Source organism: Hipposideros armiger, unplaced genomic scaffold, assembly GCF_001890085.2.
Source record: "Hipposideros armiger isolate ML-2016 unplaced genomic scaffold, ASM189008v1 scaffold_118, whole genome shotgun sequence".
In the NCBI taxonomy this organism is placed as follows: Eukaryota; Metazoa; Chordata; class Mammalia; order Chiroptera; family Hipposideridae; genus Hipposideros; species Hipposideros armiger.
Window position 1 is genome coordinate 1,369,983 of NW_017731468.1, and position 17,418 is coordinate 1,387,400.

General features: G+C 37.8%; 1 protein-coding gene across 1 annotated transcript in view; it reads right to left on the reverse strand.

The window, feature by feature from the left end:
* The window catches only part of MTA3 (metastasis associated 1 family member 3), an 82,824-nt gene that overhangs the window by 55,172 nt on the left and 10,234 nt on the right, over positions 1-17,418 (reverse strand). The window contains exons 4-5 of the mRNA XM_019647914.1: positions 11,501-11,603; positions 7,167-7,266 (exon numbers count right to left, since the gene is read on the reverse strand). Coding sequence (XP_019503459.1) covers positions 7,167-7,266; positions 11,501-11,603 — 203 coding nt within the window. The remainder of the gene's footprint in view (positions 1-7,166; positions 7,267-11,500; positions 11,604-17,418) is intronic.

Here is a 17,418-nt window from a genome sequence, read left to right on the forward strand (position 1 = left end):
AAAAAAAAAAAATAAGTTAATTGTCTTTTCTTTCTCAGGAAAATAAGTTAATTGTCTTTTTAAAGTTTTTCTTGAAGGCAAAATTTTTAGTGTAAAAATTATAGCTTGTTTTAAAGAGAAATCATATCGTGATTTTCTTGTGATAATCATATTGAAATGCATGGTTAATCACAGCTAACTAATCACATTCAAATGTGATAATCTACTATTACGACTGTAAAAATAGAATGACAAAACCCCTTTTAGACAATCAATAATGCAAATATTGCATCGTTCCACTTCTATGAGGTATTTACAGCAGTCAATTCACACAGACAAAAAAGTAGAAGACTGGTTGCCAAGGGCTAGGGAATGGGGAACGGGGAGTGGGAGTTATTAATTAAACAGTACAGAGTTTCAGTTGGGGAAGACGAAAAAGTTCAGTGGTGATGGTGGCACAACAATGTGAATAGCACATTTATAAATGATTAAAATGGTAAATTTTATGTTGTGTATATTTTACTACCGTTTTTAAACAAGTATATCCAATATCTACATCTTTCTGTAACTCTTGGTCTTCAGACTGTGTGTGTACAGCTCACGTAATACAATGAAATTAGAATTCAAATATACATCACTCTTAGTGATAAAATGCACTCAGTAAAAGATTAAAATGCTTAAAACAATGGAATAGAAATAATACACTCCAATAACCTATTTTAAAAAGAATCTGTCCCCAAGATAGAAATTAATCTGTTCATTCTCAAATATTTACTGAATACCTAGTACATATGACAGGAACTATGTTTGGTGCTGGAAATTCAACAATGAGGAAAGTCAGATATAGTCACTATATTGACGGATGTTACAAGCTGATGTGGAGAATGGGAAGGAGATAGGCATTCATCAGATAATCACAAAAAATGAGTGTTTAGTTACAAACAACTAGCATGGAGGAACTTGGTGGGTTCTCTGCATGAGGACATCACAAAGTAACCTGCCCTAGACTGATAGACCAGACAAAATTTGAAAAAAGACTTAAGAGTTACGTAGGTGAGGCTATGAGAGTATCCAGGCAAAGCAACTGAGTGTGCAAAGGTCCTGTGGCAAGAGGCAGATTGTGGAAGCAAAGGATGGACACAGTCTTGCTGGGGCCCAGAGGACACAGAGGAGAGTGTACGGGCAAGGAACTGGAGAGACAGGCCAGGCAAACCCCATCTTGTTGGCTGGTTTAAGGATCCAGGGTCTTACCCTAAATGCAATTACAAGCCACTAAAAGGAAATAAGATAGGAGAAAGCAAAGTCAGAGCTGCATTTTAAAAAGATCAGGCGTAATATAGGAATTAAGAGACGTTCCAGGATAAAATTTCCTCCCTACTAAATCAACACAGCCTGACCTTTCTCAGAATCAGACTTCGCATCAGGAAGCCTAAGGTTCTGGTCCTGACTCTGTCACTAATTAAATGTGAGTCTTCATATAAGTTACTTTACCATTATCTCTAATATAGTCTATCCTAGAAGATTTCTAAAGCTCCAAACAACTCAAAAGGGATACTACCCTACAACTTGCTTTAGTCCTCAGAGTCCAGGCAAAAGAGAAATCCGGTACCTATACAATTTACTTATTCTCAGAGACTGAGGCTTTGCTACATCAATAGCTCCCGTTATAGCAATGTGCATGGCACTCGACCCCTCTAAGCCATCAGGGTGCAGACAACAAACAGGAAATAACAGGCTAGAATGTCCACCAGCTCCTACTTACCAGCCACCTCTTTGTTCTAAGGAATTTTGTTTCCACAAAGCGGGCGGGCAAAGAAAGGTCAATTCAGATATTGCTGTAAAATGATTTTTTTCTTTGCATATTTACTTTTTAATGAGAGGGGGGTAGAATCTATGAAGCCTCTATGGCTTCAATGTTCTAATAATTATAAATCTTATTATATATCTTAGACTAGCAGTGCTAGAAATTCACAGTCCAGCTATGTCCATAAATGAGGAAGTTACATCCAGCAATCTGCAGGCAGCTTAATTACCTGCTTCCAAAATATTACTGGTGATTTGGCAAGTAGCATCCATTGACTGTCTTGGATAAATGGATGCATCGGGTTAGGAATGCTGAAAGCCTGAATGCAGTCCACAGAGGTAAAGCCACAAAGAAAACCACCTAGGCGGGGCTACTTAGGCTCTGGCAGTTCCTCAACCCTGCCCTCTCTGCAGTAGGTCTTCAGATCCATGGTCTGGTCACCTGATGGAGAAAAGTACTAACCTGATGTGTTTGTTACAGACCTGCAAACACTGAAAGAAAAATAAGAACTTGATTCTCCAAATTCAGCTGAATAATAAATCCATTTTCATTTAATGGCACGAGCAACTTATCAGCCTTTCACATGTTCTTTTTGGAAAACAATCTGCAAAACTCATACTATCAACATATTAATAATCAATTTTTAACCACTCCTGTTCATTTTCATACAACTGCATCAGGATCTTATATTGGGTTGTTGGGAAAGTCATGATGCATTTTTGCATCGAAAAACATAGAAAAATATGTCATTACTTTCCCGACGACCCAATATTTTAACACCAAAGTGGAAGGCATGATACCATACCAGGCAAACAGGATTAAAGGTGCATCTGACCCCCCCAAAAAACCGAAACAAAACAGGGCATGATTTATTCCTGCTTTTGCAACTTTTAAAAGATGTTACTTTGTGAGGGTGAAAAGGATTACTATTGCATTGTTCTGTACACCTGAAACTAACAATAAAAAAAATAAGATGTCAATTTTATGGCACTGAAAATATAATCTCAACACAGAACAACATATAGAAAGAGTCCAAGGAAGTTGAACCAAGAGTAGTTAGGCCACGAAACCAAGGCACTTAAAGGTTGCAGACAAAAGAGCAGACCTTCTTCAGTGCTGTCTAATCCAAGAGAGACAATAACAACATTTAAACCAAGCCATTTTAATGAGAATGAAACAGAAGAGGTAATCTGGTAGAGAACTCCCTCAGTAGGAGTCAAGAACAGATATAATTTCCTGGGCTTCTGAAACTGTACACTTCTGCTTAAAACAATAACAGCTGTTGTAATACATAAAAAAATAACAACTGATGTAATACAAAAGCGACCTCCAAACTGCTAAAGGAAACAAAACAGAAGAGATGAAAACACTGGAGGATCTGAAAGTACCTGCCTAGAAGGAGCATAATAGCCACATATTGTAAAAGACACACACAAAATGATATTTAAACTAATTAAGGTAGGTAGGTTGTGTCCTCTTTAAAATGCTTCTTTTATAAATGGTCTTTGCTGACGGAAACAGATACTGAATCTAGAAAACTCGGCTCCTTCCCAAAGAAATTCATCCGCTGTCCCATCAGTCACCAGCAGTGGGAAGCAGAGAGTTACTGCAGCTCAAACCGAAAGGCCATTAGCTGGCTGCTCACCTGGCCGACTTCGGCAGGCAAATCAGTCCCGACTGTCAAAACAGCTCTGTACCATCTCAGGAACAGGCCTTCCCCCTCTCATTCCTCAGACAAAACAGAGGGAACTGCTGTGCTATAACAGGGATAGTATCCCCAGTTATAATCTGGGAAGCATTATCTCCTAAGAACGGTGTTAAACCACAAGAGACCGGGCTTCATGAGCAACAGTGTATCTATACAAGGCAAGGTTGTGCAACATTAGGAAAAAAGTTTACGGGTTCTTATAATAATAGTGTTTTATGCAATACTGTTAAGGAAAAGATGGTGAGGGTCGGGGGAGGGGGGCAAAGAACAAAATTCTGTTTTAAATGACGTCAACTGTGTTAAAAACGAAGTTCACATGGGACTTATCAGCTATCATAATTTATTATAGTGTGCTGCTTGTGCAAGGACAGACATATACCGTATTTGCCGGCGTATAAGACGATTTTTTGGCCCTGAAAAATATGCCTCCAAGTGGGGGGTCGTCTTATACGCCAGGTACACTTCAGATAGACTGCCCATAGTGCTTGCCCCGTGCCATAGTGGCCTCCCGATGCCCGCCCACTTCATTCCACATACCGTTCAGGCATCAGCAGCGCTGCTGGGTGTATGCTCGGCTGTTATGCGACTTTGCTGTTATGCGATTTTACCATACTCGCAAAATCGCACACAGCCGACCATATAACAAACTCTGTGTTTTGAGTGGAAATGTTAGGGGGTCGTCTTATACGCCCAGTCGTCTTATACGCCGGCAAATACGGTAGGTTAACAAAACAGAAGAGACTAGATTAGGAATCCAAACAGACCCAAGCATTATCTAGGACCTTGAAGTAAGATAGAACGGCATTACAAAATCACGAGGAAACAAATTCCATTAAAAATGATGGTATTATTAATACTCCATATGGAGAAAAACAAAATCAGACTCTGATTTCACTCCATTCTTAAAAATAAACTTCAGGGGCCGGCTGAGTGGCACGTTACTTGGTTAAGAGTTGGCTTGGGACGCCAGCTCTGAGCAGCAGGACCCTGATTCGGATCCCACATGAGGGCCAGTGATGCTGCGCCCTCTACAGCTAAGATGCTGAACAACAGCTCGACCTGGAGCTGGGCTGCCATGAGTCACCTGTGACGGCATAGGCTGCAGTGGGCTGCCTTAAAGCTACCGTGAGTGGCCTGCAGCCAGCGTGAGCTGCCAACAGCTGCCATGAGTGGCCATCCAGTGGCTGGTGACCCATCTGCCTCGCCCGGGAAGAGTGCAATGATAATACCAACATGGACCAGTGAAGCGATGTCCTCCACAACTAGACTGAAGAGCAAGGGGACAGCAACTTATCTGTTCCCCTTCCCCAATTCCCCAGCACTGTTCCCCTCCCCCAATTCCCCAATAAAATCTAAAAAAAATAAAAATAATAAAAATAATAAACTCAGGTGTATTTACAGTCCCAAATATGAATAAAACTTTAAAGCTATTAGAAAAAATAGAACATTACAAGTGAAGATTAGACAAAGGACATGAATCCAAACTACAAAGAAGAAAAAAACTGAAGAGCTATAAACATATATATGAAAACACGCTTAACCTCACTAAATAATCAGGTAAATACAAATTACAATGAGGTAGCATCATGTTACTAAAAATGTGAAGTCTAAAAATACCAAGTGTTGAAGATAATGTAAGGAAATGAATGGAGAAAGGAGAACACTCATCAGCTGCTGTGGGATTATAAAATTCAACCATGGTATGCAGAATAACTTGGCTGCATGTGGTCAAATTCAAAGTGAGCACTGCCCTATGAATTACTATTTCAATTGTAGTTATAGCCTAGAAAGTTCACACACGTTCTCACAAAGGGAAATGTGTTGTAACTTTCAAGGCGGCAAAAGAAAAATGTTTCTAAAGATGTTCAGTGGTACCAGAGTATATAAATAATGTGGTATATAGTATTCTATAAAGGAATACTACAAAGTAGTTAAAACAAGTGAACCAGGTATGTATTTATTAACATAGCTAGATCTCAAGAGGCAAATGGCAAAATGTTAAGAGTAAATTTAAACACATGCAAAACAAACATTTATGCTGTTTTTGGATACATAAATACACAGTAAAACTATAAAAACAGACTAGATAGATTGAGCAGATTTGTTATAGCGGCTACCTCTTGACAGGAGGCAAAGGTAGTGGAGGTCAGAAGTACAGATGGAGGAGAGGGAATAGAACTAAGGGGAAAATATTAGCGACTTCAACATTAACCACAATGGTTGAAAATTTTTTTAATCCAAACAACTAAACTATTCACACTTGTTTTAGGTGGTACTATGTGGAGTTTTATTCCATTATCCTCTGTACTATTCTGCAATTTGCTATTATTTTTGTTTATAATGCAAAAAAACAAAATGGTAAAGAATATTCTACTCTGGGTAATGAGAACAAACTTTTTTGGCTGCTGCTATACTGTATTTTTCATAAGCATACATTAATTTTAGAACTGGGAAAAAACCCTTTTGAACAGAAAAACAAATACAGATGGTGATTCCATGTAGTTCTGTTGACAGGATTTTGAAGGTTTTTACAAACGTGACATCTGTACTCTTGCTTCTTTGTTAGAGTACTCTCTAAGTTTTACACAGCCAAAATACAAACTTATTTTGAAACCCTCAAACTTTTACATGAAATATTAATGTACCAGTGAAGAGAACAAAATTTGCTTCTATAAACACATTCTAGTCTTTGAGAAAGGGATTCCATAATGGGTACAGACTATCAATGCTTTTTCATCACCATCTATAACTGTACAAAAATACAAGAAAGCATAATAAAAAACCAATTTGGTGTGCATTCCAGTATGAGTTTTTACATTATGAGAAATATTTTGTGAATAGCATTTCAAATTGGAATATAATAAAAAGTAATAAATATGTTGTTGTATTTCATTCCATCGGAAAATAAAATTGCAACTTTTTTTACATGTAATGAATATTGGTCAAATAACCTCACCAAACCTCAGTTTTCTCATCTGTAAAATGAATAACCTATCATGCCGATCTCCAAGGGTTGTGGGTTGCAACAAAATATAATAATTAACTTCAATCGGCAAAAAACCTGCAGGCCTACTCTGCTGGAGGGCACAAGAGATTCAAGTGCCACGCCTAATGCCCAACCATCTCGGGCATTAGTGGGATAATTAAACTGAATATGGGAAGCTTCATATGATCACCAAGAGAATAAAGAAATAGTCTTAAAATATGGCAACCACAATGTAATGAAATACCATAAGAAAACAGAACCTCTTTCTAACGAACAGACAGAAAAACTTTAAATAGTGATACTGAATAATGGTCATGACAACAGAATAATTCCTATAACGGTTTCAAGAGGTGGTTACTTTCACTTAATCTGTAATAGATGGAATACATGAAAAAAAACCACAGAAGTGAAAACAGATGAGTCAGAATGTTGAATTGTGTTCCCCCAAATATTTTTTACCATGTTGTACTTACTCCAGTGACTAATCATTCTTACCGTCTCAGCTCACACACATAAGAGGTGACTTAGGAATGAAACAGCCCAGTGAACCAACCAGCCAAGTCAAATCAACCTAGCAGTCAGCAGGACTAAGAGCCAGAAAGCTCTCATGCCTACAACACTGCTGTTTTTACTTTAAAATGAAACAGGCAGCAGAAGCAATAACCCCAAAATTTCAAAAAGCATCTTACCAGAGTGATGTCTCGAGAAGCCGCAGCTGCGCTCATATGCAAACTAGGCTGCCTCACAGAACTGCTGCAATCAAGGGCTCGAGCAAACGTCCCAACAGCACTGAATAAACCACAAAAACAAGGAGGAAAAATCAAGGCTCTGTTATTTATATATACATATATATATTTAAAGAAACACATAGTTAGGTAGTGAATGAAAAATTGTAAAAGTCAAACAAGATCTTGGATGTTTGAGACTCAAGTATCAAAAAGTATTTTTTTTATAAGATCTAAAAATTGACAAGCCAATTTACCATGAGTCATTGTAATTAAGAAAAAGTAGGTTGTGAGGCACAAAGGGAAAGATCTATTTTGAAACGCCATGGAGCAAACAATTTGGTATCCAAATGTGCTCAAAAATGAGAAGTAAATTAACTAGTTTGACTATTACTGCAAAACAAGTTCTGACCCTTTTTTTTTTAGCGCAAATTGTAAAATCCCAGTTACATTTTTTTCCTTGAAAATCAACCTCTTCCTATGAGAGCTCAATATATAAGATTTCCATTAAAAAAAAAATTACCACAACACTGATTATCATTTAATGATTTAAAAGGACTTCCCATATATAGAGAACCCTAACTTCAAGAGATAAAGCATGAAATGAAGATAAAGAATTGCTGCTTGTCTGTATTTTAAACATGTTAGCTGAGGAGATTTTAAAAACATTTTCATTAAAATATAACACGTGTGCAGAACAGTACACATTGTACAGCTATTTACTGGGTTGTCGGAAAAGTCATGACGCGTTTTTGCAATGAAAAACGTAGAAAAAATACGTCATGACTTTTCTGACAACCCAAAAGTTATGGCAAAGGGATGCACAACATCCAGGTCAAGAAGCAGAAGGTGACAGAACCCCAGCAGACTCCTCATTCCCAATCACTACTCTCTCCCTCTGCCCCCCCAATGAAACCCGCATCCTGGATTCTAACACTACAGGTTCATTGTGCTCAGTTGAGAACTTATGTCTTTTTTTCGTGTTCATCTTCTTATGTTCAAAATTATGTTTGTTGGATTCACACATCCTGCTGGCTGAGGCTGTGTTTCCAGTTTGGGGCCACTATGGAGACTGATGTTTATATGCCATCTGTATACCTATCTTCTGGTGCACAGGTATGTGCATGCATTTCTGCTGGGTATATATTTAGGAGTGAAACTTAAGGTATGTGGATGTTAGACAACAGCGAAGTTTTCCAAAGCAGCTATACCAACTCAGACTCCCACCAGGCAGGATACGAGTGCTGGTTGCTCCGCCTCTTCATCAATGCTTGGCACTGTGGGCTTGTACATGCTAACCATTCTGGTGAGATGTGCAGTGGTATTTGATTGTGGTATTAATTTATATTTAGAAGATTTTTTTTTTTTGAAATAAAAATTGAGAAAGATACTAGGTGCATCTCCTTGGCGCCTCTTATGCTGGCTTCAAGGAAAAAGGAAACACATGGCTCTTGGCAATCAAGGGAAAAACAGAATGATAATCATATCTTGAAATTGCAATATCTACTATGTAGACCAAAATCCGGGTAACCTATCTGAGTCTCTGTCTAGGCCAGTGGTTCCACCAATGATTCATTTCTACTCCCGAATCTTCAATCTCTTCTAGTCCACTGACTGGCTCCTCTCCAACAATGTCCATCAGGTCTCTTCATCTACAATAATCACTTAGTGGCTAGGTATGTGGTCTCCCTCTGGAGTTCACATGCCTAGCCACCATTATGATGTGTGACTTTCATGCTGACGGGAACTATGAACAGAGCTGTACAAGGATGGGGTAAGACTCTTGGTCCCACTGCATTATGAAAAAGTTCAACAGAAAATTATAGAATATAATACTCTTGCAATCATGTCCTGATCTACCTGATTCTAATGTGACATGTGATAAAAAAATATGGTCAATGTTTAAATTAAAAAAAAAAATTATTACAGTAAAAGCCATTAATCCCCCTCAAAATATTCCCCCTAGCTTCGAACATATTCCATCGTTCTTGCCACTTTCTGAAGTAGTTCTGGAAGTCTTCTTTAGTGAGTGTCTTTAGTTGTGCTGTCATGGCTGCCTTGGTGTCCTGAATGGATTCAAAACGTTCTCCTTTCGGGCCGGCCAAGTGGCGCGATGGTTGGGAGCTGGCTTGGGATGCCAAAGGGCCCCGGTTCGGATCCCACATATGAGGGCCAGTGACACTGCCCTCTACAGCTAAGATGCTGAACAACAGCTCAACCTAGAGCTGGGCCGCCGTGAGTCGCCAGCGACAGTGTAGGCTGCAGCCCCTGTGGCAGTGGGTTGCCATGGGCTACCATGTGTGGCCGGCAGCCAGTGGTCGCAGTGGGCGGCCGTCCAGAGGCCAGTAACTGATATGCCTTGTCCGGGAGGAGTGCAGTGGTGGTGCCAACTTGGGCCGGTGTCCTCCACAACTGGACTGAGGAACAAAACGACAGCAACTTGTCTGTTCCCCTTCCCCGAGTTCCCATCCCCCCAATTCCCCAATAAAAAATCTTTAAAAAAAAGAAAAAAAAAAACAAAAACGTTTTCCTTTCATGGTCATTTTGACTTTGGGGAAGAGCCAGAAGTCTCACAGTGCCAGATTGGTGAATAGGGTAGATGAGGACACACTGTAATGTTTTTATTCGACAGAAATTGCCTTACCAGAAGCGATGTGTTAACACGAGGCATTGTCATGATGGTGGATGAAGTGAAGACACTCATGAAAGAGGACTCCCTGAACTGTTCAGAAAGTGGCAAGGACGATAAGATAAGTGTGTTCGAAGTGAGGGGAGTATTTTGAGGGGGATTAATGGCAATGTGTCTTTTACTATAACACATGTTTTATTTAAACATTCACCATATCTTTTGATCACACCTTGTATTTTGCCATGTTTGATTAACTCTTTAAGGAAATAAATATTATAAATTTTTTTTGAGCCCCTATACATAGTCCCTTTTATACACCAGGGATGCCAAAAAAAGTTATACAAGTGGACACTTTGGTCAATGTTGCTCAAGCAGTAGTTCTCTGTAATCAGAAATGTCTGGACACTGATGTAACTACTTTGAGCACCTCTTGTAATTGCAGAAGTCAAACACGACTTGTATTCATCTTTTGTTATCGGTATATATTATTACAATTTTAATACACTTTTCCTTTCTTAACCCTTTTGCTATGATGATCAGATATACCCAAATGAGTATTTCCATTCACTAACTACAGATGGAAACTTCCAGAAAGAAAGTTTAGGAAACCAGATGTACATTTTTCTGTATTTTTGTGTTTTACAAGATGAATAACAATAGAAAATTTTTATACATAAAAATGTCATTTATATGCAAAGCAGCTCAAATTGTTATTAAATGCATAAAATAGTCAAAATATCAACTTTTTGGGTTTTTTTGTGGATTTCTGACACATTTTGAAAAAAAAACTTGACATCAATTAATGCAGCGAAAGAGTTAAAACATGTATACTTTTTTGGCACCCTCTGCATATATAAAAGCATATATATATATATATATATCCATTAATAAGACACTCTACATTATAAAACTTTTATGTGATCATATTGTATGCATCCTCACTCAACATTATTTTTGAGATTTATCTCTTTGCTACTTATAGCTCTAACTCATTCATTTTGATTGTTGTAAAGTAATATTCCATTATTAAGTATGCCTCAAGGCATTCATCAATTGCTTGCTGATGTACTTTGAGGTTTTCCAATTTTTCTGCTATTACAATGCTATGATAATATCATTTACCTTCTGCTTTGCAGCAATTCCCCCATGAACACCATTTACTTTTATAAGTAAAACATAGAAATAAATTTCTGTCCCATTCATTTTATCAAGAAAAGAGGAAAGGAGGGCAGGCAGAAAGGAAGCAAGCCAGTCAGGCAGCCAGGCTTAGAGCGCTCAAAGGAAGGCCGTGTGCTCGGCAGGCAACAGGCCTCACTCCTGCAGTAAGAGGGATTTGAGGGATGCGTTATTATTGACACCTCAACAATCATTGCTTTAATTAAAGATATGGGATTTTAGGTGCTGAATTTCCTCTTTACACTTTTCTGCAGTGCTTACAGGAAGTATTTATTTTCTCAATTAGTAAAATTTAATAAATCTATTTTCATTTTTCAAACAGAAACTAATGATAAACCATATTATTTAGGAAGTATGATACATTATTAGGTTTTCTTACAGAACTACAAACAGAAAAATGCAACCAATGAAAAAAAGTAGAATACAAAGAAAATATGTATAAATTCTTCCATAAAAAGAAAAGATGTTTTTGACTCACTAGTGCCATACTTACCGTGCTACAACTAAAAACTGGTCAATCTGTCGATCTGTAAGTGGGCTATTTGGGTCCCAAACTTTAACTTCTAATTTTGACTGTTCCCTCTCATCTGACTCTCCTGTCAAAGAACAAAGGAAATGGAGTATGGTTAACACAAAGCACATCCATTGTCACATACAATTGATCACTGTGGTTACCACAGCATTAAAAACGTAAGGAAACATCCCCAGTTGGGGTAGATTCTTTCAGACGGCTGATGTAAAACACTTCGCAAAGTGAACACTGATAATAACACAACCAAACCAACCATATAATATTTTCATTTAGTCATTCACATATATATTTCCTGAGCACTTGTATGTGTGAGACCCTAAGTAAGTCTCAGGCTAAGAGATATAAAGACAAAAAAGAGAGCACTCCTACTGCAAGACGCTTAAACTATGATTAAAACTTACCCATAAATAACTATAATATGAAAGGGGAAAAAAAGATGGTATAAGAAATGTAGAGATATGACTGTAAGATTCCAAAGATTAAAGAAATCATTTTAGGCTAGCTAGGGAGCGATGTCACGAAGGAGGTGGCATTTCTGCTAAGAGCTGAAAGGTATGAATGCACTGGCAGAAGAAAAGGGCTTACAAGTCAGAAATGAGAACATGAAAAAAGTCATGAGGCTGTAAAATGTGACAGAGAGAAAAGGAGCTCAGTCTGTCAGGAGCACACTGAGGGGGATGAGAAGAGACAGTTAAGGGAAGTGGGTTGTGAACATGGTACTGAAGACGCCACACAGGTTCACAATAGGGAGGCAATGAGAAGCCCCTGTGTTTTTAGTAGGGGAGTGACAAGACCGGAGCCAGACTTCACAGCTCACACTTAGCAATGGCATATAATGTGCTCTACAGAGATGCCTGATGAACACAGAGGGACACGGTATGGACAACGACAACAGAGAACAAAGAGAGAAGATTCAGGAATGTCGGTGACAGCCTCGATGCAGCACGTAGATGTCAAACCTTGGAACTGCATGGGCAGCGTTGGCATTAACAGCAAGAAGGGAACTAATAGGAGATGAGGGCTGAGGAAAAGACTGGTGATAATGCAGGATGCCTTGTTTTATGAATATCTCACCAGGAGACAGAACCATCAGGCAGGGCTCAAAGTCAAGACAAAGTATAGTCATGGAAAATGGACTTGGGAGTCGACTGGAATTTTGATTTACAGCTACGGATTTCCTATTAGGCTGGGGACTGGTTTTGGCTTTGTTTTGCTTTTGAATCACTCCATCTCTAACATCAGGCAGGGCCTTGCACTGACTGACATACTCTGAAGCTAAACAGCCCCTAACTGACAAACCAGGCTATCGGCTTCTAACGTGTTCAGTCCTAGTATAGGAGCAAAACGGTATCAACGGCTCAAGCGGAGAATGGGGGAAGGCAGAAGCAGCTGTTCTGTTTGCAGTCTCTGGGGTCAGCCACTGCTGTCAGGTGGGGGTCTTGCCCACAATGCTCCTTGTTCAAAGGCAGGTACCCAGAGAGCCAATCACCGCCCCCAACATAAAGCAGCACAAAGCAGGGCAGAAAAAGCCAAAGAGCTCTGAAGGGTTTGAAAGGATTTTATTTTTCATTGTTTCTGTTTATAATTCTCAGCCTGTTGAGCCAAGACATCAACATTAGGTTAGGTTCGGAGTCCAAAACTGAAAAATTTGTAAACAGTGTGAAACTTAGGAAAGGAGAATGGCACAATTACAACTCCCCTGTATCTTCAAATAATATATTTTAAGTAAGATAAACAGTGATGGTAAAAAAGACAGATGAACGGTAATGGTGTTCAGTATTAAGCCCTTCTGTTATAGTTATATACTCCAAAACAAAAGGGTAAAACAGATATTTACTTTTCAAATTCTAGTACAACTGATATATTTCAATTCCATCCATCCATTCTGCAGTACACAGCATTCAGTATAAGAATTCCAAAATTCGCTGCAAGCAATAAAAAGAAAAACAACAGTACTGGATGCATTTATACTAAAACCCGAGATACAGATAATACCATGGGATGAGAACAAAAATAGTGTAACAACCAAAAGAATAAATATAGAAATGTTCCATTTCAAACAGTCACTCACAGTACATGAGAATTCCCCATATAATTACATTTATATCAGTTTGATCACTTCTTCCCAGAGAAAAGTTTTAAGAAGCTCTTGAATAAACTTGTTTAGAATCTGGTAACAAATTCTTAGCTGAGCCAGCAGTAATCTTTGGAATGGTCTTGGTAACGGCATGAGCCAGAGGCAGGACCAAGATTAATTCCATGCTCTGGTCATGTGCATTCCAGTCACTGCAATGAACTCATCACTTCCGTCCTCCATTTATGATCTGCCGAAGTCCCACATCATCAAATAACCTGGCTCATGAGCATCTCCCTAATGTCTGAATTTCTACAAAATATATTTACCAACTAACTGCACGATTGCATATAGTATCCTATTTTTGCTTCATACGTTCTTTTTCATAATTTTAAAGAAATGCAGGCTCAGCAATGATTTTAAATGTGTTAGCCTTAACCTTCCAGCTATATTTTAAGATTTCTAGAAAGCATGGATAAAGTACTTCTTCAGCATATCCGAAGGGCACATAATGTTGTTGGAAGACTCTGAAGAGCTAAGGCTGTTATGAAACTGTCGTCCTATAGGCCCTTTCCTGGGTAACTGGAAATATTCTTTCTTCTAAACCCAATTTCCTTTGCACCCCCACTAGAATATTATGTTTTTTATGTTATAGTTAATTCACAAATACACCAAGATACCATATGTCACCATTTTTGTTTAATATTGTTCTGAAAGTTCTGGTCAATGTATTAAATTATGAAATATTAAAATAAAAAAAAACAGTACAAGTATAATGTAACAAAATCACATTCATTGTGACAAAAGTATAAAACACTAAGAAATAAAACTGAAGGTATGTTTATAAAAAGAAATTACATGATGACTTGAGCATAAATAAAGAGTAAAGAAGATATGAAATCTTAAAAGAATATAATTTTTCTACAAGTAACTCAATAAGTTAAATTGAACAAATTTAGTCTTGGAAGCCAATTAAATGACCTAAACATTAATCTCTACAAATCAAATATAATTATGAAAAGAATAGTAAGAGAAAGGATTAGCTAAACTGGGTGGATTAAAATATACAGCAACAGCAATCAGACAATATTGTACTGGCACAAAAATAAATAGAATCAAAAGCACTAGATCACAAATAACTTATTTGAAAAGTTAAGTGTTACTATAATTATGTAAATATTAAGTAACATTTATTTGGTGCTTACTACAAGAACACTTTACACCAGGGTTTCTCAACCTCAGCACCATCCGTGCGCACGCTGGGCCAAATCACTCTTCGTTGTGGGGCTGTCGGGTGGATTACAGGATGTTGAGTAGCATCCCTGGCCTGTATCCACTAGATGCCAGGAGAATCTCCCTACCACAACCACCAGTGTGACAACCAAAAATTTCTGCAGACATTGTATAATGTCCCCCATGCCACAAAATTGCCCCAGGTTGAGAATGAATCGTTCAGATGGCTACAATCAACATCTGCTTACACTTAATTGTTATAGGCTGGTGTTTTTCATTTGGGTAACATCTACCACATTGTTGAAAGGCATATTCTGTAAAAGTACACACTAAAAACAATAGGGTTTATGAAAAAAATAGGACAAAACTTTGAAAACCTATGGAACTTGGTAACCAGAGTACTCAAAAAAAAAAAAGTAATAATCATTAATAAAAACACTAACACAGCTAAATCTCCACTGACATTTGTTTACACCAAGCACAAAGGTCAGTCGATCTTTTATCTCCTTAAACCCTGGACTCATGCTTCCTCTACTGAAATATAGGTCATTGTGCACAGTTTCAACAAAATTGAAAATAGAATTCAGGGTGCAAGGTGTTTTGAACACTGGGGGAAATGTCTTCATAGCCCCTTCATCTGTAACTCTTAAGCTTCCCCATATAGTTTTAACATAGTGCAAAGTGCCACAGATTTTGAGGCCACTAAATCAGCCACTGCTTGCACTAGAGGAAGGCATTTCTGTAGAATTTCCATCTATTTTTCTTAAACTCTCTATCTGTGAGATTACTTGCTTCCCTGATTGCTGGAAAAAGTCTCAGATGAACTCACCAACTTCCACGCTATACTGATATCTTCCTATTTACCAACTGTATATGAGCTAACTAAAGTTTAAAAAGCATGTGTCATAGCAGAAGAGATTATACTAACAATTCTCTAAGTCTCAAAAATAGAGACCTCCTGAAGTTCCCAAACACTGACAAGAGTTATTTAATTATTAGTAGCAATAGACAGTGATGACCAGGGGAGATGCAACTGTAATAGCTAAGAAGTGAGCGTTGGGTGCTGTGCTAAACAAATTACTTCCTTCATTTGATCATCACAACACTATTATGTATGTACATACATATATAATATTATTATTATTACCTTACATAATACACAATACATTATTATTCCCTTTTTAAAGAGGAAGAAATGGGAAATTAGGGGGTTAAATATTATAGTTTCCCAAGGTTACTCAGCTAAAGCATAGCACAGCTAGGTTTCATCCAAAGCTGTGAATCCAGGGTCACTTTAATTTAATAATTTAATGTTACTATTATACTTTTTAACAGTTACAGATTTCAATTTAATATGCAAATAGATTTCTTTCTCAAATTTTCAGTGTTACAATACAGTGAATTAATAATTCAAAACTTTGCACATTATGCTATCTTTTTCTATGGAAAATTCTCTAGGTGCTTTATTCAAATTCAATAAAAGATTTAAAATCTCAAAGAAATCTTTAACTTCCTTTGCAAACTACATACTGGATCTTTCCAGATCTCAAGAGTTCATTAGATGGTGGGCAGACATACATGAATTTAAAAATTCTAAAGTCCCAAAGATTTATTCACTAGCGAGACAAATGCCACAACAATCTCTTAGAATTCACCCAGACACGGTCACAAAGAAAGTGAGCCTGTAATATATTCTGGCATGGTGCTGATGCCACCACCTACTCAGGATATTAACTCAAGTTCTATCTGCATCCCCTGCCAGTGCAAACTGGAATCTGGTCACTGGTCCAAATGTACCCACTCGAGAGTATCAAAAGGGTTAATGAGCACAGGCTGCAACAAGTCCTAAATACCTGTTCTTGCATACAATGTTTTCTGCTATTTAATTTCCCTGCAAACAGGTACTGGCTATGTATGGAGGTTTCTACGATGGCAATGTCCATGTTTTTCAACTGTGGTGTAACTGCTGGTATTCCTACCTGCAGTCCTACACCCTCTCCCCTAAAATTATATGAGTTCGAAAAAGGAAATGGGCTCTTTAAATCTTGCATCTAGTTGACTACATGATTACTACTGAAAGGAAACATTTTGGATATGCTAAATGCCTCAGGCTGAAATGAGAGTCCAGAGTGACTTCTTCAATTATGATGAAAAATATGGTGTTTTGTTAAAATTGAATACTTACAAATAAAGCCAACAAATTCTAAACTTAAAAATAAGCTTAACAAGTACTGTATAAAATCTATATGACTAAATCTATATTAAAAAAAAAAACTCCCACAAGAACTCAAAATAACCTTGAATAACAGGAAAGACATCCCTTGTTTCTGGTTAAGATGTTTCAACATCATCAAAATGTCTGTTCTTAAAATAATTTAAAAACCAACTGCAACTCCAATAAAAATAGGAAGGTGGGATTCCTCCCCCACCCCCAGTGTTAGTCAAGCTGATATAAAACTCATTTGGAAAAATAAGAGGGGGACAAGCCTCACCAGGCATGTAGCATACTACAAAAACCTCTAAATTAAAAGTGAGTTAGGGGCCGGCCGAGTGGTGCGTTGGTTAAGAGCTG